Raw genomic sequence first — 25,253 nt, 5'->3', positions numbered from 1 at the left:
GCACCATGATCTTTGACCTTGAGTGACCTTGAAAGGTCAAACTCAAGGTCATGGGTTTTCAAAGGGCTATAACTTTAAAATGGTTAATGATAGCCAGATGTTTACCATTATCAACATATAAGAAGTCCTATATGGGCTTTCAGTTGCCACCATGACCTTTGACCTTGAAAGACTTTGAAATGTCAAACTCAAGGTCATAGATTTTCATAGGACATTTAACCTGACAGCTGATGATTGAGAAATATTACCATTATCAACTTATAGGTGTAAAATAAGTGCTGCCGGGTGAGGTTTGTTTTGCCTGGCAACACTTGTTCTTGTGTGATATCAGATTAACTGAGGAGAAGTATTAAGTCCAGCGCTACTGTCTGACAGTTTGATGTAACTACAACACACAAGTGACACTGATTTTCATGTTCTGGGCTGTAAATACATAAAAAAAACTACACCAAATGCCATTTGGAATAATAAATACACAAATATGACATAATTAATGAATTCATAAATAGCAAAATGGCATCATCCTTTTATAGTGCACAGAAAGGTTTGTTTTTTCACACTGAAGACATCGCAGCATCTTCATTCAAGTCACTCATCTCTTGAGGACTGAAGTTTTATCAATAAAATGATGAACAAGACTTAAATAAAGCTGTAAGCATGGCGGATGAAAGCTCAGTCAACTTATTTTTCAAATCTTGGGCACGTGTACTTTACAGGAGAGTGCACTGAATTTAAAAATGTTGACTTTTTTGAGTAATTAGACAGCATAAATTCAACAAAAATATATGACAACAAATGTTTGTCTCTGTGTGTCAGCCCTGCGATGATCTGGCAACTTGTCCAGGGTTTACCCAGTCTCTTGCCCCTAGTCAGCTGGGATAGACTCCAGTTTGCCTGCGACCCTGCACAGGATAAGTGGGTATGGATAATGGATGGATATATGACAACAAAACTATATGTCAGCCCATGAGATATAAAAATGTTTTATTTAAAAAAAAAAGCAAGCAAAATAGTATGTGCTGGGTCAAGTGCTGTTCTATAAGCTGCTGAATAATGAGCTATGTTGAAACCAAATTTGCTAGATATAGGACTATTCAGGGTGGCACAGCAGTGTAGTGATTAGCACTGTCGCCGCACAGCAAGAAGGTTCTGGGTTCAAACCTCATGGCCAACGGGCGCCCTCTCTGTGTGGAGTTTGTATGTTCTCCCTGGGTGCTCTGGTTTCCTCCACAGTTCAAAGACCTGCAGTTAGGCGAACTGGCTACTCTAAATTGGCCAAGCTTGGAGACGGACGGGCTCTCAAGTTTAATGCCCTAGACACACCAGTGATGGACGGTCATCAGTGGTGGCCCTTACTGGCTATGGGATGATGAAGAAGAAGCAGGACTATTCATGCAATAACATTGTGGCAATATACTAGACTCTTTTAGTAATTAGACAACATAAATTAAACAAAACTATGTCAACTCATGAGATATACACTACCGTTCAAAAGTTTGGGGTCACCCAGACAATTTTGTGTTTTCCATGAAAAGTCACACTTTTATTTACCACCATAAGTTGTAAAATGAATAGAAAATATAGTCAAGACATTTTTCTGGCCGGGCGGCACGGTGGTGTAGTGGTTAGCACTGTTGCCTCACAGCAAGAAGGTCCTGGGTTCGAGCCCCAGGGCCGGCGAGGGCCTTTCTGTGCGGAGTTTGCATGTTCTCCCCGTGTCCGCGTGGGTTTCCTCCGGGTGCTCCGGTTTCCCCCACAGTCCAAAGACATGCAGGTTAGGTTAACTGGTGACTCTAAATTGACCGTAGGTGTGAATGTGAGTGTGAATGGTTGTCTGTGTCTGTGTGTCAGCCCTGTGATGACCTGGCGACTTGTCCAGGGTGTACCCCGCCTTTCGCCCATAGTCAGCTGGGATAGGCTCCAGCTTGCCTGCGACCCTGTAGAAGGATAAAGCGGCTAGAGATAATGAGATGAGATGAGATTTTTCTGGCCATTTTGAGCATTTAATCGACCCCACAAATGTGATGCTCCAGAAACTCAATCTGCTCAAAGGAAGGTCAGTTTTATAGCTTCTCTAAAGAGCTCAACTGTTTTCAGCTGTGCTAACATGATTGTACAAGGGTTTTCTAATCATCCATTAGCCTTCTGAGGCAATGAGCAAACACACTGTACCATTAGAACACTGGAGTGAGAGTTGCTGGAAATGGGCCTCTATACACCTATGGAGATATTGCACCAAAAACCAGACATTTGCAGCTAGAATAGTCATTTACCACATTAGCAATGGATAGAGTGTATTTCTGATTAGTTTAAAGTGATCTTCGTTGAAAAGAACAGTGCTTTTCTTTCAAAAATAAGGACATTTCAAAGTGACCCCAAACTTTTGAATGGTAGTGTAGATATATAATTTCTTTGTTTAAAAATAGCAGCATGTGCTACTCTATAACAGGCATTTAACAGACACTCTTAGCCAGAGTGACATACAACATACCCAGAGTAGCCTGGGGAGCAGGTACCTTGCTCAAGGGCACTTCAGCCATTCCTGCTGGTCCAAGGAATCAAACTGGCAACCTTTTGGTCCCAAAGCTGCTTCTCTAACCATTACTTCAAGCTGCTGAATAATGAGCCATATTGAAACCAAATTTGCTAAATGTAGGACTATATTTATGCAATAATATTTTGGCAATATACTAGACTCTTATTAGATATCGTCCCTTGCTTTCATGTTACATCATACTACATTTGACTCTTGCTCTTCAGTCACATTTTACACCTTTTTTTTTAAATCAGGTGTCAAGCGTAAGCGCTTGTGTTTAAAGGTAATAGTCTAGATGCGATTGAGAAATCCCATCTCAAATCATTTTACAGAAGAATAATTTGATAATCTTGGAGGCCAGAAAATCAACTCCAGCAACTCTGAACAGCTTGATGTTGAACAGAATATTGACGTTACTTTTGGACACAAGTCTTAATTCGTCAGCTCTGAATACTCAAGATGGAACTCCCGCCTTCCTTCTGTATTCAGAAATGTCCATGTGTTGTGTTGCACTGAGGGGTTTAGTATTAGCCAGGTGAATGTACGACTCCAGCAGTCTGATGATCGCGGAATAAGCCGGGCGATCCTTAAAATTCCACATGCAGCAATATTTCATGAGGTCAAACCTGGAGGAGAAATCACAAGGTCTTTCAGCAACATCATTGAATTCCAGTTCCCTTGTTCTCTTACTGTATGTAGATGATGAGTAAAAGTACAGATTTGTAAATGGGTATGGCTGATCAACATGGAAAGAGCGGTTGTTGCACCACAGATTTGACTCACAGTGCCCCGCCACAGTTTGGAGGTCTTTTCAGCTTGTAATTGGCCAAAGTTTCGAGGAATGTCTCCGATGGCTCCAGTTCGGGAAATGGAGGAGCACCTTATAGAAGAAATGGCTCAATATGAGACTTAAATAAATGACTGCTGAAATGTTCTTTTTATGAGTGTGTTCAAATTTCTCAGTGTGTGGCAGCCTGAGAAAACCCAACACATTATGGAATTTTGACCTTTTCAACAAAAACAACAGATTTTCCTGAACTTTGGTCGATATGTTTCACATCTCGTATCTCATTACGAGCTGGACCTCAATTGGATTGAGGTCTGGAAGATTCTCTGGTCAAATGGGACCAAAATTTATCTTTTTGGCCATCATGGGAAATGCCATGTGTGGCGCAAACCCATCACCCTGAGAACACCATTCCTACAGTGAATATCCCCATCATGCTGTGGGGATATTTTTCATCTGCAGGGACAGGAAAGTTGGTCAGGACTGAAGGAAAGATGGATGGCACTAAATACAGGGCAATTCTGGAGGAAAACCTGTTTGAGTCGGCCAGAGGTTTGAGACTGGGATGAAGGTCCACATTCCAGCAGGACAATGACCCTAAACATTCTGCTAAAGCTACACTGGAGTGGTTTAAAGGGAAATATTTAAATGTCTTGGAATGGCCTAATCCAGGGCTTTTCAAAGTGTGCCCCCCCCCCCCCCAGGGGGCGCCAGAGTTCTTCGGGGGGGGGCCGCAACGTGAGGAAAAATAAACCAGAATAAGTTACTATTGCGGACATTTAGCGAACTTCAGCTAGCCTTTGCCAGAGACAAAATGGATCGATTTTTAGTACCTAAAGCTACAGTGAGTGAGGAGACAGAGTGTGGGCCAAGCAAAAAAACAGACCCTCCAGGATTTCGCAATGTTGCGATTCAACCAATCCCCGCGAATTCAGGGCGGTGTTGCAATTATATCCAATCACCGCAACTTTCCCGCAAATTTGACCAATCGTTGGCGTCGTCTTGAGGTGACATCAACAAACTACCTTCCGCTTTACTTCCGTGTATACGTTCAAGAGAAGCAGCATGCGCGCAGTGTTGCCAGATTGGGCGGTTTCAAGTGCATTTTGGCAGGTTTTGAACATATTTTGGGCTGGAAAACGTCAGCAGTATCTGGCAACACTGCATGTGCGAGTCAGTGTTTATATCGGCTTAAATTCTGTTACTGAAAGTGTGTTATATTTAGAGTGAAGGACTGTGCGCACTTCACATTATTTTTTTTTACTTAATACAAGAAATTAATGGATGCCAACATTTTTCCCAAAATGGTATTTTATTTTCCATTGTTTCGGCAGCTTCAGCATCATACTGTGAGATTCTGTTCAAATTGTTGTTTTTTTCTTCTGTGAAGCCTGAGCCATTTATTTTATTAGTTTATAATTATTGTTTAATTTAGTCTTCAGGAGAGACTGCCTGCACACAGTACTAGTATTAATATTTTTTTTTCTTACATGAAAGCTGAGGCATTTATATTATATTTTAAGGTAACTTCATGTTGTGCTATGAGGTTCTCTGCACTTTAACTTTTGAACCAACAGGAGCATTTGGATAAGTAAAGCCTATTTTTCTGCATTTTTGTAGTCCTGGTAATCTTTTATATTGGTAAAGTTGTTTATAGGACCATTTCTCAGTGTCTTTATTTTCTTAATCAATAGTTTTTCGGTAATAACTTAATATTTAACATATCACTCAATTTTAATCACAAAAAGAGAAAATCGCAACAATTTCTCGCAACTTTCACTTCCTCCCGCAATGTAATCGCAACAAAAACCTAAAAACACCGCAACTTTCATCGCAATTTTTTTGGAAAAACCCCCGCAACAATCACAAAAAAGGCCCGTGAAATCCTGGGGGGACTGAAAAAAGAAGGAAGTATGACCACGATTATTTAGAGTTTGGATTTTCATGGACTGGATCTGAAGATGCTCTATTGCCACAGTGTGTTGTCTGCCAAGAGGTGCTAGCTAACGATGCTATGAGATGTTTAAAATGTGTAAAACAAGATGTTTTAAAAATCACAGATGTTTAAAATGTAAAAAAGAAAAAAAAGAAAAATGTGTACAACAACCATTTTTTAAAAATACGAATGGAACATTAAGTATAGCAACAACAAAAATTGTAAGGGGGCACTGTTGTTTATTTGCTCTCCGAGGGGGGGGCTGACTCTCCCACACTTTGAAAACCCCTGGACTAATCAAAGCCCAGACCTCAATTTATGGCATAACTTGAAAATTGCTGTACACCAACGCAACCCATCTAACTTGAAGGAGTTGGAGCAGTTTTGCCTTGAGGAATGGGCAAAAATCCCAGTGGCTAGATGTGCTAAGCTAATAGAGACATACCCCAAGAGACTTGCAGCTGTAATTGCAGCAAAAGGTGTCTCTACAAAGTATTGACTTGGGGGGATGGGAGTGGGGGTGAATACCTATGCACACTCTAGATTTCTGTTTTTTGTTTTTTTAATCTTAATGCTTGTTTGTCTCACAATAAAACAACAACTTTCACCTTTAAAGTGGTAGGCATATCGTGTAAATCAAATGGTGCTAACCCCCCCCAAAAAAATCCATTTTTACATTTAAATGTCTTGGAATGGCCTAATCAAAGCCCAGACTTCAATCCAGTTGAGGTCCAATTTGTAATGTGACAGAAGACCTCAATGTCTATAATGCTCTTGTGCTGTCATGTCATCATCATCATCAAAACATTGAAGAATCCATTACTGAGGACTATTAACACACCAAGGACAGCATGAACCCGTCTCTAATCGGTTTGGAGGCTCCTTGGGTTTCATGTTGCTTGCTTAGTAGTGTTGCAAAGTCAGAGTCCTTCCAGAACAGGTTGATTTATACAGACATCATGTGACAGCTCATGTGACACTTTGATCGCACACAGGTGGATCTTAATCAAATAATTATGTGACTTATGAAGTGAATTGGTTGGACCAGCTCTTACTGAGGGGTTTCATACGAAAGGGGGTGAATACTTATGCACACTCCAGATTTCTGTTTTTTCATCTTAATTATTGTTTGTGTCACAATTTAAAAAAAAAAACAGTTTGTACCTTTAAAGTGGTAGGCATGTTGTGTAAATCAAATGGCGCTAACCCTCCAAAAATCCATTTTATTTCTAGCTTGTAATGCAACAAAACAGGACAGATACCAAGGGGGATGAATACTTTTGCAAGTCACTGTATATGACTAAGCTGATGGTCTATTAAAAGCAAACACCCTGTTCACCACCATAATCAAAGCTTCATCTACTTTTGGAAAAGCTACTTTTGGAAGAGAGACCTTATTAAAGAATGATACACTTACAGTGTGAAATGATCAACAGCATCATGCACCATCATCCACATCAGTCTCATCACTTGAGGGAAAGATCATTCACGGTCTCTTCACTCAACTGATCACAGTTCATGCTGTCCTTGGTGGGTTAATAGTCTTCCTGGGTATGACTTTAAACTGCAACCGGTGGTGAGTCTCAGGTCCAGGAGGACTTGAGTATTGGGGAAAGTGGAGTTACCCCTTAATCACCATTGCTCCCAGGTCTGCTCTGACCCAGAGTGGTAGCACCTGCCTGGGTTCCAGCTATGGGTTAAATAGTACATCACCAATAAAGCGCTGGCAGCAGGAAGCTTTTTGGTGCAATGTGGCAGATGAACTCAACAGGGTCAGTGGTGCACCACCTGATGGCATGCGGAAAAGCCACTCAAATGGCCAACAGATGGTATCACTCAGCCAGTCAGTGGTCACTGCGGGGCAACTTCCATACCTGTCAGGTCTGTGGCACTTTTGTGCACCACTTGGCATCAGGTCTGGAGGTCCAGAGAGACAACACGATGGGGCATGACATCGTTTGTCTTACTTTACTATGCAAGGCACTTCATTAGGAGAGGAGCTCTAGTGCAGGCCTCACGGCCCATCTGTGTTTCTGTGCATCCTAATGAAGCAGTCATCATCGCTAGTGATGGACAGCTGACAATGAATAGTCCTCAGTAATGGATTCTTCTATGTTTTGATGATGATAATGATCATGACATGACAGCGCAAGAGCATTACCAGCTGTCTGAATGTCTGGTATCTCTTTGCAAACTGAATCAATTCGGATTATGTCCGTTTCACTCCAACAACTTGAGAATGTCAAAGCGTGACCTACGCTGTGTGAGGAAATCTCACTCAGCTAGCAAGGTTTTTTGACGATTGTTTGTACTGATGTGTTTCTTATCACAACATAATCTTTGCAGGCAGACAGTTGAGGCAAGATTAGAAATAAATAAATAATCTGTCATTTTGATGAAATATGTGGATAGCTTCTTAAAGTTGAAGGCTCGGAGTGGAAAGAAGAAGAAAAAAAGTTTTGGTCAAAATTAGATTATTTGTCACTCTTGGTTTCTCAGACTGCCACATAAACCAGATACACTATATGAAAAAAGTATCTGGACACCCGGCGAGTAGCACTGTCACCTCACAGCAAGAAGGTTCTGGGTTTGAACCTCGTGGCTGACTGGGGTCTTTATGTGTGGAGTTTGTGGATTAGGACGGTCAACCGAGTGTGAATGGTTAGCCCTGAAATAGATTGGCAACCTTCCCAGGGTGAACCCCGCCTCTCACCCAAAGTCAGCTGGGATTGACTCCAACTTCCCCTATGTGGACTGGAAGAACTTGAGTGTCTTGCACAGATCACTGAACACCTTTGAGATGACCTGCACCCCAGTGCCTGACTAATGCCTCACTAATGCTCTTGTAACTGAATGAGCACAAATCCCCAAAATCTAGTGGAAAGCCTTCGCAGAAGAATGGAGGCTGAATGAATGAATGAATGAATGAATGAATGAATGGTTATTATATAATAGTAAAAGGGGACTAAATTTGGAATGGGATGTTCAACAAGCATATAAGTGTAATGGTTAGGTGTCCACAAACTTTCAGCCATATAATTGATGAAGGTCAACTGGATTACCTTACCTAAAGTTATCAACTCGTAGAGGAGGACTCCAAAAGACCACCTGCAACATTAGATTAGAAAATGTCATATAGATTAATATCGCACAAAAATAAATAAATAAAAGGATTAGACACTCTGATAGAAAATATGTGAAGCATCTAAAGTTCATAATCAGGTGAAATTCGTCATCAAATTCAATTTAGATGTTATAACAAAATCAATTCAAACTCCAAAGACGCTCACAGTAAGACCTTGTATAAGGCATTGTGTCAATATAATACTTGGTTTTCCTTTTTTTTTTAATGGAGTAAAATTTAAACAAATAATAAACCAGTCAGAAATTGGAAGTATGCAATGGAAAGCATGTTACAAGACTCACACGTCACTCCTGGCCGTAACAGGAAGTCTAAAGAGTCTCTCTGGTGCCTGCCACTTCAGAGGTACTCCGGCTGTCCCTTCCTTGCCCGCTGTCTCCGTCTCCGTCTTCCTCGACTCGAAGGCTAAGGCCAATCCGGACACTTTCACCAGGAGCCCTGAGCCAATCAGCATGTTGCATGCTGCGATGTTCCCGTGCACAAGCCTGTGTTCTGACAGCAGGTAGTCCTGAAGCACGAAAACCACTGCACTGTAGCCTACAAGTACAACTTCCAAACAGTAGGTCTACATTGTCGGAATACACGTACCAGACCTGTTGCCACTTGTTTGGCCACTAAATACACAGATCTTTCCGAAAAAGACTGTTCTTGATGGCACGTCCCTCGTCCCTCACCCTGCACATTGGAAATCAATCAAAAGTTTTTCATTAAAAAATAAAAATCTCTATTTATTTCCTGCTTGCGATTCTTACCTCTCGAAGGCTCCATAAGAAATGCAGCAGATTTCCAGGAGTGCTCCTCTCGAAAACCAAGTACATGGGAGAACGTTGTGTCTGGCAGTAGAGCATTCGCACCAGATTGTCATGTTTGCAAACTGCTGAGTAGAACAGTGCCAAGTCCACAAACACTTTTGCCTCATGATTGTTTGGGCTTCCTGAAACAGACGCATGAATGTCAATGCGATGATATCTCAAATCAGGAGATCTGCTAACTATTTTACATAATCTTACTTAATGTGTGCTGTATTTAACGTCCCATGTACCAGGCTTGTAGTACTCGAGTCCAGGATCTGGACTTGAGTTAGACTCGTGCCCTAATTTTAAAGACTTGTGACTTGACTTGAGCACTGATGACTTGAACTCGTAAACTGCAGATGAGGACTCTGATTTTTTCTTTTTTTTTTCATAACATGCCATAATAATTTGGCATAAGATATTGAGATCTACATTAATTTTTGTACTAATTTCATGCAAGAGAATGCACATTCACCTGTACATACGTCATGTTCAGGAACAAACTAACATTAATGGCGCTAAAATGCCTGGAGAGAAGCCCCTAGGATTGTCCGCTTTGCTTATACAGACTTCTCGTGCAGTGGGAAAAAATGCACTGCTAGTGTTCCATATGTAGAAAAACTATCAAGGAGACGACGGAGACAACCTCGAACTTCAATCGTCATTTGGCGAGACTCCACCCAGAGAAGGAAGTGACGCGCTGTGTTCATTGCTCTGTTGATAGCGGGGTTTGCTTGCTGAGCGATGAACTAGCTAGTGTTAACCCTCTCTCATGTTATTGGCCCTGTTGATAGTGGGCGGGGCTTGCTGAGCGATGAACAAGCTTTTTATCTGTAGCCTATTAACTAAAACGGGGCAGTCGAGCAGGAACGTTAGTCTGACACAGTAGCAGAGACGCTTTCACATAAAGGCAGCGACAGCCACCGTCAAATGGTGCAGTTGGAGTCTTGTTCTCGGACTCGACTCGAAATTTTCTTTAATGACTTGGACTTGACTCGGATTTGAACACTAAGGACTTGAGACTGGACTCTCGGACTCAAGGTTTACTGACTCGGCTACAACACCGCCATATACTGTATTGTAGCAAAACCAGTTCTAGCAGTGTTGGTCATTGTTAGCTATCAGTTGATAACAATGCATTTTGCTCTGTTTTGCGCATACAAACCCAACGTTAGCAGCATGTCCACAGAAAGACGTTGGACAGTACTGTGTGTGACTGATTTAATGAGACACAAATAAAACAGAAGTGTTATTAAACAGTATATTAGGCTGCTACAGCTTTTACACTGTTGATGCACGGAGCAGCCATCTTGGATTTTGAAGTCGGGGTTGGTGAGGTCTTTAGAGATTAAGAGTCGGAAATCCGACTTCATGGAGCGTTCCAGTTGACATGTCTGACTGGGAACTCTATAACTGGAATGCATCGTAACATGACTCACTGCACCATTGTACCACACAGGGTTTGTTTTGACAAATAAATTCTTATATGCACTTCCTGTATAGTATTCCATATACCTTTGAACATTTTAATGATCACTGCAGTGGCAACTCCATCTCTTTTTAATTGGCCCTTGCAGATATCCCCATAGCGGCCGTTTTTCAGGAACTCCACCTCCTCCAGGATGCAGTGGGTGGGCATTTCCCATGAGCTCAGAGCATTGTGTCCAGGTAGAAGACCTGCAGGTGCAGTTAGAAAGGGCTGAAGACTCTTGTACAGAGCAGGAGGGTCGTGAAGCAAACAAATAAGAAGCAGTGCAGCATATTGTGTGTTTATGACAAATAAATACTAGAATATTATTAGGCATATCAGATAAAAATACAAATTCAGTCCAAATTGCTTGAAACTGGTTTCTTGAGATATTACAAACCAAAGATTGGAAAAAACGGCTTAATTTTTAGTAAACTGCCATAATATTCTATATGAGGATCACATGGTCCAAAATGGGCCTCATTAACCATCTCATCTCATCTCATTATTTGTAGCCGCTTTATCCTGTTCTACAGGGTCGCAGGCAAGCTGGAGCCTATCCCAGCTGACTACGGGTGAAAGGCGGGGTACACCCTGGACAAGTCGCCAGGTCATCACAGAGCTGACACATAGACACAGACAACCATTCACACTCACATTCACACCTACGGTCAATTTAGAGTCACCAGTTAACCTAACCTGCATGTCTTTGGACTGTGGGGGAAACCGGAGCACCCGGAGGAAACCCACGCGGACACGGGGAGAACATGCAAACTCCGCACAGAAAGGCCCTCGCCGGCCACGGGGCTTGAACCCAGGACCTTCTTGCTGTGAGGCAACAGCGCTAACCACTACACCACCGTGCCGCCAGAATAGAAATGATTCTCAACCTCAAAAAAACTGTGTGAGCCACATCCAATAAACAATTCACATTAATTGAATTGAAACTGACACTCATGTTTCTGACTTCTGTTTTTTTAAAATATCATTCTGACCACTAAGATCTCAATATGTTTCATCAAAACAACTACAGTTATATTCTAAACTAGTTATTTATTTACATGAATCAGTTTGATTGGAAAAAATAAGTAGGTGAAGCTATCAAAACTTGCCTGAAAGTCTCCCACGAATCATAAGATCAAAACTGGTAGATGGAAAATTTTTGCTGAACACTTCATCAGAAACAGTGAGAGAACATCCCTATAAAAGTTATCTGATTGATATTCACAACCAGTCCAGTCGGAAACCAATCAGAAGAGAGAGAGAGAGAGAGCCTGACCGCTTTCCCGTGACTCAAAAAGAAAAGCACCGGCAGTTTCCAGACGTCTCATGAGCAGAGTGAACTGTCGTACCAACTTCAACCTGCCGTTACTCCCAAAGTACTTAACAGATCTTAATGAGATACATTTCTTTGGAAAGCAGAGATTATAAGCGGCGGCATGGTGGTGTAGTGGTTAGCGCTGTCACCTCACAGCAAGAAGGTCCGGGTTCGAGCCCCGTGGCCGGCGAGGGCCTTTCTGTGTGGAGTTTGCATGTTCTCCCCGTGTCCGCGTGGGTTTCCTCCGGGTGCTCCGGTTTCCCCCACAGTCCAAAGACATGCAGGTTAGGTTAACTGGTGACTCTAAATTGATCGTAGGTGTGAATGTGAGTGTGAATGGTTGTCTGTGTCTATGTGTCAGCCCTGTGATGACCTGGCGACTTGTCCAGGGTGTACCCCGCCTTTCGCCCGTAGTCAGCTGGGATAGGCTCCAGCTTACCTGCGACCCTATAGAACAGGATGAAGCAGCTAGAGATAATGAGATGAGATTATAAGATTTTTAATGATAGAAAATATTCAAGAGCTAAGCAATGACAGATTTGGAAACTTAGATGAGCATCTGCATGCACAATTTTCACAGCACGGCCAGCGAGAGTCTTATATGCCTGTTATAAATCATGGTGTATGTTGGAGCTAAGGGAAGCTATATGAAGTGATATGAAGCAGAACTGATGATTGTTCTAGCTGTTTATCTTACAGAAGCATACACCAAACAGCAAAGAAAAGTTTTACTTCTCACCATTTCGGTCAAAAGACACAACTGAGGATGTCAGAACTGACGATTTCTTTTTTAAGAAGCTCCATATTATCTGAGTTACGATGATCAGTGTGCTAAGAGCCAGGAGACTGGGTATGATGATGAGTGCTAATTGACCTGCACACACACACACACACACACACACACACACTTTGCCATTTTAAATTAAAGTCAGAGTCAAATCAATCACTCTTTGATTGTAATATAGTGATCTTGACAAATGTCACATGGAATATAGTGACCATGGTTACCACATTCAAGGCTGGAGACGTTGCATGTAACCTGCACATCCATTGGTGGTTTATCTTAAGCATCTCTCATGACTGCTGTGATGAAAACGCAAAGAGCTTTAGGACATTGCACAAACTGCTGTGTATATAGAGGATATTACACAGTGATGCAAAGATATGAAGTTGATCTTCGCGTGGTGAATATATTTCACGAGTCAGTGATGCAAACAAATGAAAATATTTTTCAACGCGAGAAGATAAACTTCATATCCTCGTACCACTGTGTAATGTTCTTTATATTATATGAACACACCCACAAAAAAAAATGCTCAAGTTAATCCGAAGAATTTTAATTTTGAACCGGTTCACCATTTTTACAAGTCACTGGAAGTGACGTCATCAGAGTGAAATATCGGGAATTATTATACATACGGGACACTTTTTCCATGGAATAAAAAGATGCATTCTATTCCCTTCTAGTGGGTTTATTGATAGCATGCAATATTGTCATCATATCGCTTAACCGGAGCTTTTTTGTTTTATTTTATTTCTTTTTCTATTTTTTTTTTGTTTGTGTAGTTTGATGTTTGTTTGAGTGTTTTCTCCACCGGTTGTGGTGTAGCTCCGGACCCAGTTTTGGGCGTCGGTTCCCTCCAGGCCTTGGTTCACCGTGGGTGATGCCTGCGCTTCCAGCTATGGACTGCAGTGAGCTTGTTGCTCATTTTACATCATGGTTGTCTAGCGCTCTGCACTTTAATGCTTGGCGTGATGTCCTGAGCGATGTTGCTCAGTGGTGTCGTGGCGGCTGTGCAGGCGGTTTGGGACACACCAGCGCTCTGCGTGGCAGAGCTTCTCTGCTCGCTTTGTGGATCCATGGTGTCGCGGCGGCGGTGCTGGAGATGTGAGACTTGTTTTCGTGCGCCTTTTGGTGGGACTGTGGCTGCTACACCACGGGAATTACATCCTGACCCCTACTTGGTGGAGTTTTTACTTTTATTTTTATTTTTTATTATATATATATATTTTTTTTTTCTTTCTTTGTCTTCTATTGTAAAGCGTCCTTGGGTTTCTTGAAAGGCGCTATATAAATTTAAATTATTATTATTATTATTATTATTATCCTCCATGTATTACGCCACTCTCCCCAGTGGAGAATGAGAGTGCAGTATTGTTACAATATTGCACATTGTCAAGACAACACGACGTCACATGTCAGAACTCCTGCGAAGATCCAATGACAAAACTTTTCTGCTGCACATGCGCACAATCGTTTCTTTGTCAGGTAGGAAAGAGAGAAGACGAGGCTAATCCAGTGCTAGGATTAAGCACTAAATATATAAACTGAAGACGCGCTGAACACCTGAAAGGCTGCCAAAACGTCATTAGATATTCTTCACGCATATTTACAAGAGAAAAACATACCAACGGACATCGAAAAGCTGGAAAAGAGACACATCGGAGATGTAAAACTTCCACACTAGCAAGTGACTGTGAAAAATATGAGTTTTTCAACACGAGAAGATAAACTTCATACCTTCAAGCCAACGTGTGATTTTCTTTTTATTATATCGACACATTCACAAACAAAAAGGATTTATCAAAAACAATTCATCGATTTCCTCATGTGTGACATATAGAGATTTATGTCACGGTTTTGGTTCTCCATGTCCCGGATGGAGCTCGTATGAAAAATACAAGTGGTGTATTTCCCAGTAAAACACTCGCGTCCATATAATATATATGTGGACATTGTGCATTGTTCTAAAGTGTAGCGTGTAAAGTGTAAGTGGACTACATAATAATATCAGTCCCAATCAAATCAAACTTGACGGTACAAGATTCCTACCTTGCTCATACCCTTGGCCTTGAAAGAAAAGCCGTCCTTCGTTTTCACAGGTTGACAACTGAGCAAAGAGAAACAGTGAGCAGAGTGTTCCTGCCAGAGAGGAAAGCAGGACTTTATTTTGACATTGAGAGCAGTGAACATGAAGGAGTATGAATTTTTATCTCCGTTAATAATTACTGAAAGAACACTACAGCAGCAGGACTGGAGCAGTGTGTGTAAATGAAGTTAAATTCATATCAAACTGATGTAATGGAACCAGTGACACAGTGTGGTAATTAGGGCTTCGTTTTACATTTACTCCACATCCATCTGTGTGATAGTTAAAGCAGGAGTTTGTCGTCTGTAAATAAAACACCTGCTTATCCAGGGACTAAAATCTACAGGCTTCGGAGTCACGCAACAGAAACACAGTCACCCTATTGGAGGGAGAGTGCTGAAAAAGTCAATGCTGACACCTTTCTGTTTTAGCCAGCATTAACTTTTTCAGCAGTTTGTGCTACAGTAGCTTTTCGTTGGGATTGGACCATATGGGCTAGCCTTCGTGGCCCATGTGAATCAATGAGCCTTCAACACCCATGACCCTGTCACCGGTTCACTAGTTGTCCTTCCTTGGACTACTTTTGGTAGGTACTAACCCCTGCATACCGGGAACACCCCACAAGATGTGCCATTTTGGAGATGTTCAGACCCAGTCATCTAGCCATCACAATTTGGCCCTTGTCAAAGTCACTCAGATCCTTACACTTGCCCATTTTTCCTGCTTCCAACACATCGACTTCACGAACTGACTGTTCTCTTGCTGCCTAATACTGTATATCCATCCCTTGACAAGTGCCACTATAATGAAATCAATGTAATTCACTTCACCTGTCGTAAAAATACATCCTCAAAATCAGAAAAAGTTGTGACGATATGGAAAATGCAAATAAAAAAAGAAAGCAGTAGTGATTTCTAAATTTACTTTGACTTGTATTTCATTGTAGACAGTATGAACCCAAGATATTTCATGTTTTGTCTGGTCAACGTCATTTCGTTTGTTAATATACATCTATTCCTGCGTTTTGGGGCTGCAACACGTTCCAAAAAAGTTAGCACGGGGCTAATTTCAGGCTAGTAATGAGATAAAACAATTAAATAATGATGATGTGATTTGAAACAAGTGATGTCAACAGGTGATTGTAATCATAATTTGGTACAAAATCGGTATCCAGGAAAGGCCTAGTCTATGAGAAGGCCTATGGGATGAGGATCTCTAGTTTGTTAACAAATGCGTGAGAAAATGATTGAAATGTTTAAAAACAATGTTCCTCAAGGAAAGATATGAAGAGATTTGGATATTTCACCCTCTATGGGGCATAATATCATTAAACGATTCAAAGAATCTGGAGGAATTTCAGCGCATAAAGGGCAAGGGCACAAGCCTAAGCTGAACACCTGTGATCTCCGATCCCTCAGACGGCACTGCATCAAGAACCGTCATTCATCTATAACTGATATAACCACACGGGCTTGGGATTGCTTAGGCAAACCTTTGTCAAGCTCTACAACACGGAGTTACATCCACAAATGCCAGTTAAAACTTTACTGTGCAAAAAGGAAGCCGTATGTCAACTTCCCTGAGCTCGGAGGCATCTAGGATGGACCATCACACAGTGGAAACATGTATAGCGGTCAGACAAATCAGTATTCCAGGTCTTTTTTGGAAGAAATGGACATTGTGTGCTCTGGACCAAAGACCAAAAGGACCATCCAGACTGTTACCAAGAACAAGTCCAAAAGCCAGGGTGTGTCATGGTATGGGGTTGTGTCAGTGCCCTTGGTAAAGGTAACTTACATTTCTGTGATGGAACATTAATGCAGAAAAGTACACTGAGATTTTAGAGCAACATATGCTGCCTTCAAGACGACATCTTTTCCAGGGAGATTTCAACAAGACAATGCAAAACCATATTCTGCACACATTACAAAGGCAGGGCTGTGGAAGAAGAGGGTGTCCCTAATAGAGAATGTGTGGGGAATTTTGAAATGAAAAATATGACGATGACAACCCTGTACTGTCGCACACATTAAGACCTGTTTGCAGGAAGAACGGGACAAAATAACACCTGAAACACTTCATCACTTGGTGTCTTCAGTCTTTAACGTCTTTTCAGTGTTGTGAGAAGGAATGGAAACAGTATAAAGTGGTAAATACTTTACTGGGGCGGCACGGTGGTGTAGTGGTTGGCGCTGTCGCCTCACAGCAAGAAGGTCCAGGTTCGAGCCCCGTGGCCGGTGAGGGCCTTTCTGTGCGGAGTTTGCATGTTGTCCACATGGGTTTCCTCCGGGTGCTCTGGTTTCCCCCACAGTCCAAAGACATGCAGGTTAGGTTAACTGGTGACTCTAAATTGAGCGTAGGTGTGAATGTGAATGGTTGTCTGTGTCTATGTGTCAGCCCTGTGATGACCTGGCGACTTGTCCAGGGTGTACCCCGCCTTTCGCCCGTAGTCAGCTGGGATAGGCTCCAGCTTGCCTGTGACCCTGTGGGACAGGATAAAGCGGCTAGAGATAATGAGATGATGTTTTCAAGTCAAGTTTATTTTTATCACGCTTTGAACAATAGACGTTGTCACAAAGCAGCTTTACAGAATTTGAATGACTTTAAACATGAACTAATTTTATATCCCTAATCTATCCCCAATGAGCAAGCCTATGGCGATGGTGGCAAGGAAAAACTCCCTCAGACAACATGAGGAAGAAACCTCGAGAGGAACCAGACTCAAAAGGGAACCCACCCTCATTTGGGCGATAACAGACAATGTGATTATAACATTTTTAACAGTTTTAACATGAAGTTAAAGTGTTTCGTTGATGTTATAACTCTTCATTGATGGAAACTTGAGTGCAAAACTGTTCATGACAACCACAGTCCTAAAGTTAGCAAGTCAACTGTAGTCCTCAGCCATAAAAGCATTACTGTACGTGTCCAGAGCATCTTCCAAGTGCGACTTTCAACTGTCCGTATGGGGCCAGTTTGCTTTACTGTCCTAACTTTTTTTGAAACTTGTCGCAGGAATCAAAATTGAAGTGTGTTTATTTTGAAAAAAAAAAAAAATTCATGAGGTAAAACATCAAATAATGTGCTGTTGTATTGTTTTGAGTGCAAAAATTATTTACAAATCATTGTTTTACTGAGGGTGGCATGGTGGTGTAGTGGTTAGCGCTGTTGCCTCACAGCAAGAAGGTCCGGGTTCGAGCCCCGTGGCCGGCGAGGGCCTTTCTGTGTGGAGTTTGCATGTTCTCCCCATGTCCGTGTGGGTTTCCTCCGGGTGCTCCGGTTTCCCCCACAGTCCAAAGACATGCAGGTTAGGTTAACTGGTGACTCTAAATTGACCGTAGGTGTGAATGTGAGTGTGAATGGTTGTCTGTGTCTATGTGTCAGCCCTGTGATGACCTGGCGACTTGTCCAGGGTGTACCCCGCCTTTCGCCCGTAGTCAGCTGGGATAGGCTCCAGCTTGCCTGCGACCCTGTAGATCAGGATAAAGCGGCTAGAGATAATGAGATGAATGAGATGAGATGTTTTACTGAGTTTGACTTGCCATTGAGGTGGTGTGCTTCAGGGCACCTTTATGATGCATTGGAAATACTGGAAATATGACGACACTGCATCTTTAAAAATGGTTTATTTTTAGAGTAAAGTTTAAAAGGTACACTATATGCACCTTTTATTCGGGATTTTATTATTAGTTTTGGGGGTTTTTTTTGTTTGTTTTTTCTGAGCATTTGGGACACTTCCTGTATAGAGCAGTAGGTGGCACTGTTGCACAACATCTTGAAAGAAAATCGTTCAGCTGTTTAAACTTGAAGTGCAACAATAAACCTACTGAAAAGCTTCCAGAGTGGTTTAATGTCTGTGCTATCTGAAGGTGACTTAAACAACAGTGAAAAACTAATATTTATCAGAAAGTCATTTTATCCTCCCGTGTATGTAAATTAAAAAAAAAAAAAAATCATGGACTCCTTGGTTGTGCTTCACAGATCCTTGGAGGTCATTTTACACTTTGAGAACCACTGATCCAAGCAGTTAGGGGTTGGGTGAAAAAAAAAACAGACTTTATCTGCAAATGTTGGTTCATAAATTGATATAATAATGTCTTTTTTTGGACATATATAGAGGACATTGGTTCAAATTACAGCATCTTCCACTTCTAGACCTTCATACGTTCTCCATGTGTCCACACCATGGTAGAAACTACAGTGTGAGGGGTATTTAAGGGGTATTACCAGGCACTTGGGAGAAAAATAAAGCTGCTAGTTGTCAGTTTTAGGTAAAATATAGACACTAGGGGAGTTTACGTGTATGCTTTTGTTGTTAAGTTTAATCTAGTTCCAAGAAAAGGATGTTTGCTCAGTACTACAAGGTATAATAGATGATGTTTTAAAGTAAGAACTCAACTTACCTGTTGTTCTTTATATAAAATCAGTCCAACGTGATAGATTTTGAGGCTTAGAGTTTCAATAACTTGACAAAAGTTGGTCTTGCAAAGGATCTATCCTGTGTCCTCCTTTAATATGATCAGGTTCACTTTGTTGTTCTCCGGTTTCCTCCCAAAACATTACAGTAGGTGGTTTGGCTACTCAGCCACCAGGTGTGAATGGGTGTGTGCATGTGTGCAGTCATGTAATGGACTGGCAGGTCCCCAAAGGGTATGACATTCCGGACCAGGGAAAGTGGTTACTGAATAAGAATGCATGAAGAATACTGATGAATAAACTCTTTCCTTCACCGAAACTGCATTCTAATGTACTTCTCAATGCTGATTAATATAACAAAAATAAATGTTTATTAAAAAGTGTCAGATTAAAGTGCATATACAGTACCAGTATCTTTCAAGTCACATTGTCTGGTCGGTGTTGTATGCGGTGCCAACGCTAGGGGGCGCTGCAGCTACACTTGGAATATTCCTGTGCTTTGCTCAGCATAATGTCAGGCACCGTAGGTAGAACCGCCATTCAGTTGACTGTTGACTGCATGTATCCGCTGATCAAAACATTTAAAAGGGCCAGCTCACCATTCCCAGAATCATTGTTTTTCACTGCATTTTGAAAGCATGTGACTGCGACCCTGCTAGCTCTCTGAACACCGAGCCTTTGCAACAAAACCCTCGCTAATAAAGAGCACACAATTTTGAACGCGGGCGGCATGGTGGTGTAGTGGTTAGCACTGTCGCCTCACAGCAAGAAGGTCCGGGTTCGAGCCCCGTGGCCGGCGAGGGCCTTTCTGTGCGGAGTTTGCATGCTGTCCGCGTGGGTTTCCTCCGGGTGCTCCGGTTTCCCCCACAGTCCAAAGACATGCAGGTTAGGTTAACTGGTGACTCTAAATTGACTGTAGGTGTGAATGTGAGTGTGAATGGTTGTCTGTGTGTCAGCCCTGTGATGACCTGGCGACTTGTCCAGGGTGTACCCCGCCTTTCGCCCGTAGTCAGCTGGGATAGGCTCCAGCTTGCCTGCGACCCTGTAGAAGGATAAAGCGGCTAGAGATGAGATGAGACAATTTTGAACGCATTATGCCTGATATTTTCTTTCCTTTGTGGCCACGAGATGGCCAAGGCCAGTTCTGGTCCATTACAATGGAATAACCATACAAAAACAGAATGGATCGGTCAAAAGAATGGGAAATAGAACCACTTTGGCAAAACATCTTCAATTTCACGTTACAGTTTATGATTTATGGCCCAGGACATTGCTGCATTGTTTTTCAAATGTCAAATTTTCAAGTGGTGTAGTGGTTAGCGCTGTCGCCTCACAGCAAGAAGGTCCGGGTTCGAGCCCTGTGGCCGGCGAGGGCCTTTCTGTGCGGAGTTTGCATGTTGTCTGCGTGGGTTTCCTCCGGTTTCCCCCACAGTCCAAAGACATGCAGGTTAGGTTAACTGGTGACTCTAAATTGACTGTAGGTGTGAATGGTTGTCTGTTACCCCTTTTCCACCAAATCAGTTCCAGGGCTGGTTCGGGGCCGGTGCTGGTGCTGGTTCACAACTCGTTCAACTTACGAGCCAGCTGAGAACCAGTTTGCTTTTCCATAGCTTGCGGTGCTAAGGGAAGCCACGTCATTACGTCGCTGTATACGTCAGTTACATCGCTACGTTTGCATAAGCCTTGGCGCGAATATTGAAGCAAAAACAACACAGAAGAAGCAGCAGCAACAACAATAATAATAATGGATGACTTCGCGTTTGTACAGCTGCAGCTTCTCGTTGCTTAAAAATGGCGATCTTTCGCGGTCTTGTTATTGTTCTTGGTCTTAACAACTCCGCCCACCCGCTGACGTAAGCGGTTCTTTCCTCTGGCCCAGCAGAGAGTTGGTGCTAGCCTGGAACCGGTTTTTCTGGCCCCAGAGCCAGTTCTTTGTCAGTGGAAACAGAAAACCCGGTTCCAAACTAACCACTGGCCCCGAACCAGCCCAGGAACTGCTTTGGTGGAAAAGGGGCATCTGTCTATGTGTCAGCCCTGTGATGACCTGGCGACTTGTCCAGGGTGTACCCCGCCTTTTGCCCGTAGTCAGCTGGGATAGGATCCAGCTTGCCTGCGACCCTGTAGAACAGGATAAAGCGGCTAGAGATAATGAGATGAGATGATGTTTTCAAGTCAAGTTTATTTTTATTGCGCTTTGAACAATAGACGTTGTCGCAAAGCAGCTTTACAGAATTTGAATGACTTTAAACATGAACTAATTTTATATCCCTAATCTATCCCCAATGAGCAAGCCTATGGCGACGGTGGCAAGGAAAAACTCCCTCAGACAACATGAGGAAGAAACCTCGAAAGGAACCAGACTCAAAAGGGAACCCATCCTCATTTGGGCGATAACAGACAATGTGATTATAACAGTTTTAACAGTTTTAACATGAAGTTAAAGTGTTTCGTTGATGTTATAACTCTTCATTGATGGAAACTTGAGTGCAAAACTGTTCATGACAACCGCAGTCCTAAAGTTAGCAAGTCAACTGTAGTCCTCAGCCATAAAAGCATTACTGTACGTGTCCAGAGCATCTTCCAAGTGCGACTTTCAACTGTCCGTATGGGGCCATCCTCCACAGGAGCAATGTGATGAGACTCCAGCCAGACATAGGGCATCAGGATGGATCAGGCAGGTCCGAGGAGTGGAAGAGGTCAGCATCTCGATCTCAGGATTGACAAATGTAACACAGTGGAAGATCGATGGCATCGAAAATGGCCATTTGCTACTTAGCGCAGAGGCTTCTGGGAAGGGTAAGCTGGCCCCTTTAAAACCACTGATGGGTGAAGTGAATAACTGATTATCTCGTTACAATGGCACAAGGGGTGGGATAGACAGTATTAGGCAGCAAGAGAACAGTCAGTTCTTGAAGTTGATTGGGCACAGGGAGAACATGCAAACTCCACAGAGAAAGGCCCTCGCTGGCCTTGAACCCAGAACCTTCTTGCTGTGAGGCGACAGTGCTAACCACTACATCACCGTGCAAGACTGTCAGACTAAAGAACTCTTTCTTTCCCTCCGCCATCAGACTCCTGACAGGAGTCTATAACCATGGACTACCTCCCTGTAAACTGTCCTTGACTGTTTACATTTGTTTGCGCATTACTGCCCTTTTTGCTGCTACATCCCATCATTGCCTTATTTTTGTATCACACTGTACTGGGTGTTTTTTTTTTTTTTTACTTTGTATTATTTCTTCCACTTATTTATTTGTAATTGGCGTTCATGGTGAACTAAGAATTTCATTGTGCAAGAGGACATGCCCTTACTGTGCATATGACAATCAACACTTTGAACTTGAACATTTCCATTCAATCAGTATTCATCCATCCATCCTCTGTAGCTGCTTATCCTGTCCTACAGGGTCGCAGACAAGCTGGAGCCTATCCCAGTTGACAATGGACAAGTCACCAGGTCATCGCAGGGCTGACACAGACAACCCTTCACCAGTCCCCCCAGGATTCCGCGGTCCTTTTTTGTGATTGTTGCGGGTTAAAATGTCTGATGTTGCGGGGTTTTTTTCCAAAAAATTGCGATGAAAGTTGCGGTGTTTTTTAGGTTTTTGTTGCGATTACATTGCGGGAGGAAGTGAAAGTTGCGAGAAATTGTTGCAATTTTCTCTCTTTGTGATTAAAATTGAGTGATATGTTAAATATTAAGTTATTACTGAAAAACTATTGATTAAAAAAACAAAGACACTGAGAAATGGTCCTATAAACAACTTTACCAATATAAAAGATTACCAGGACTACAAAAATGCAGAAAAATAGGCTTTACTTATCCAAATGCTCCTGTTGGTTCAAAAGTTAAAGTGCAGAGAACCTCACAGCACAACATGAGGTTACCTTAAAATATAATATAAATGCCTCAGCTTTCATGTAAGAAAAAAAAACTATTAATACTAGTACTGTGTGCAGGCAGTCTCTCCTGAAGACTAAATTAAACAATAATTATAAACTAATAAAATAAATGGCTCAGGCTTCATAGAAGAAAAAAAACAATTTGAACTGAATCTCACAGTATGATGCTGAAGCTGCCTAAACAATGGAAAATAAAATACCATTTTGGCAAAAATGTTGGCATCCATTAATTTCTTGTATTAAGTAAAAAAAAAAAATAATGTAAAGTGTGCACAGCCCTTCACTGAAAATATAACACTTTCAGTAACAGAATTTAAGCCTACATAAACACTGGCTCGCACATGCTGCTTCTCTTGAACGTATACACGGAAGTAAGGCGGAAGGTAGTTTGTCAACGTCACCTCAAGACGACACCAATGATTGGTCAAATTTGCGGGAAAGTTGCGGTGATTGGATATAATTGTAACACCGCCCTGAATTCACGGGGATTGGTTGAATTTGTGTTGAAGTTGCAAATCGCAAAATCCTGGAGGGTCTGAATCACACCTACGGTCAATTTAGAGCCACCAATTAGCCAAACTGTGGGGGAAACCAGAGCGCCCGGAGGAAACCCATGCGGACACGTGGTTTCTCCACACAGAAAGGCCTTCGCCGGCCGCTGGGCTCGAACCCAGGACCTTCTTGCTGTGAGGCGACAGCGCTAACCTCAATCAGTATTCAGAACTCATTCAAACCTGAATTACACAAGGAGCCTCCCTGCGTCAGGTAGAGCTCCTGTACCTAATAAAGTGGCCACCGAACATCCACAGAATTCACAGCCCGTCATTAAAGAGTTAACGCGGTGTTATGGCGGCTCTGTTGTTTGCGTAAGTGACAGGCCCCGCCTACTTGTCTCCTCCTCCTCTTCCTCTCTCGCTATTGGTCGCGCTGGACGTCACTCATTTCCGGAGTCGGTCTCTGTGCTGGGGAAAAAAAAAAAAGAGTAGCGAAGCGAGCACGAGCGGCAAAGTTCTCGCGTGCGCTTTATATGCACTTTAGAAAGAGTTGTGCGCGTGCGCGGTCCAGCGACAAGAAGAAAACAACAAACAAACAAACAAACAAACAAACCCAGGTCGTCGGTCGGTCGGTCCATGAAGGCGTCTGTAGGAGACAGGTATGTCCCGGTACACCGGGAACTCGCTCTCGCATTGAAGAAGCAGGTGCACTGAATACGCGCTTCTGATTAATGAACTGGGTTTTGTGGCGCTGGTTTGAACAAACAAACAAACAAACAAACAAAAACAGTTTAATTCTCGTTCACCGGCTGGAACAGTGATGTAGGGCGCGCGCTCCGGCTCCAATTGGTTTACGTGGAAAAACAGAAAGGAAGGAAGGAAGGAAGAAAGGAGACTCGGATGTGCTGAAGGGATTCGCTTCCATTTACTTTGTTTTGCCGAAGGCATTTATTTGTTTATTTATTGATTATTGATTGATTTGTTTGTCCACCTGTTAAGTAATGGAAGTCGCGAGCTCGAGCGCCGCACGCGCGTGCTGAGCCTCGAGCGCATCCTGGAGGAGCAAACAGACAGCGCGGCGCGCGAGAGCAGGAGCTGCGCGTTTCCGCTGGAGAGCCGGAGCCGGGACCGCGCGTTTCCGCTGGAGAGCCGGAGCCGGGACCGCGCGTTTCCGCTGGAGAGCCGGAGCCGGGACCGCGCGTTTCCGCTGGAGAGCCGGAGCCGGGACTGTGCGTTTCCGCTGGAGAGCCGGGACCGCGCGTTTCCGATGGCGAAGACGCTGAAGAAGAAGAAGCACTGGGCGAACAAAGTGCAGGAGAGCGCGGTGTCGTGGGGCGGCGGGGAGCTCAGCTCCGTGCTGGAGATCTGCGGCGGCGCCGAGCGCGGAGAGTTTCCGTACATCAGCCACGGCTTAGCGGCTGCTGCTTCCTCCGCGGGGGCGCTGCGGTGGCACGCGGGCCGAGCACCGAGTCCCGGAGACGTGCTGCTGGAGGTGAACGGCACGCCCGTCAGCGGCCTCACGCACCGCGACACACTCGCCGTCATCCGCCACTTCCGGGAGCCCGTGCGCCTCAAGACCGTCAAACCGG

At 43.1% G+C, this 25,253-nt stretch overlaps 2 protein-coding genes across 4 annotated transcripts in view; one reads left to right on the top strand and one right to left on the bottom strand.

The window, feature by feature from the left end:
• Nucleotides 1-2,104: 2,104 nt before the first annotated feature.
• Nucleotides 2,105-25,246, bottom strand: si:ch73-206d17.1 (tyrosine-protein kinase STYK1). 2 transcript variants are annotated; one of them, XM_060937473.1, is made up of 11 exons: nucleotides 24,059-25,246; nucleotides 14,815-14,904; nucleotides 12,990-13,064; nucleotides 12,721-12,855; nucleotides 10,711-10,872; nucleotides 9,154-9,335; nucleotides 8,990-9,076; nucleotides 8,686-8,909; nucleotides 8,327-8,367; nucleotides 3,320-3,416; nucleotides 2,105-3,162 (listed from the first exon to the last, which is right to left on the bottom strand). In XM_060937473.1, exons 3-11 carry the CDS (start codon nucleotides 13,030-13,032, stop codon nucleotides 2,991-2,993), a joined length of 1,143 nt encoding a protein of 380 aa, XP_060793456.1. In that variant the 5' UTR covers nucleotides 13,033-13,064; nucleotides 14,815-14,904; nucleotides 24,059-25,246; the 3' UTR covers nucleotides 2,105-2,990. The 2 variants fall into 2 exon arrangements, with proteins under 2 accessions (XP_060793456.1, XP_060793457.1); XM_060937474.1 differs by lacking the exons at nucleotides 14,815-14,904; nucleotides 24,059-25,246 and having other exon boundaries at nucleotides 12,990-13,172.
• The window catches only part of magi3a (membrane associated guanylate kinase, WW and PDZ domain containing 3a), a 439,861-nt gene continuing 438,741 nt past the window's right edge, over nucleotides 24,134-25,253 (top strand). For both annotated transcript variants that reach the window (XM_060937472.1, XM_060937471.1), the window contains exon 1: nucleotides 24,134-25,253. In XM_060937472.1, the coding sequence (XP_060793455.1) occupies nucleotides 24,932-25,253 (322 nt within the window). In that variant the 5' untranslated portion in view covers nucleotides 24,134-24,931.

The sequence above is a fragment of the Neoarius graeffei genome, chromosome 13, assembly GCF_027579695.1.
Source record: "Neoarius graeffei isolate fNeoGra1 chromosome 13, fNeoGra1.pri, whole genome shotgun sequence".
NCBI lineage: Eukaryota > Metazoa > Chordata > Actinopteri > Siluriformes > Ariidae > Neoarius > Neoarius graeffei.
Note: the sequence above shows the minus strand (reverse complement) of the source record. Positions and strands in the feature narration are given on the sequence as shown.

Coding starts and splice junctions, on each gene's coding strand:
- si:ch73-206d17.1 (XM_060937473.1), bottom strand. CDS start 13,032: ATGGATGTGCAGGTTACATGCAACGTCTCCAGCCTTGAATGTG. Junction 10,873..12,720: donor TGTGTCTTTTGACCGAAATG/GTGAGAAGTAAA, acceptor CTGCACCTGCAG/GTCTTCTACCTGGACACAAT. Junction 8,368..8,685: donor GTTACGGCCAGGAGTGACGT/GTGAGTCTTGTA, acceptor CTAATGTTGCAG/GTGGTCTTTTGGAGTCCTCC.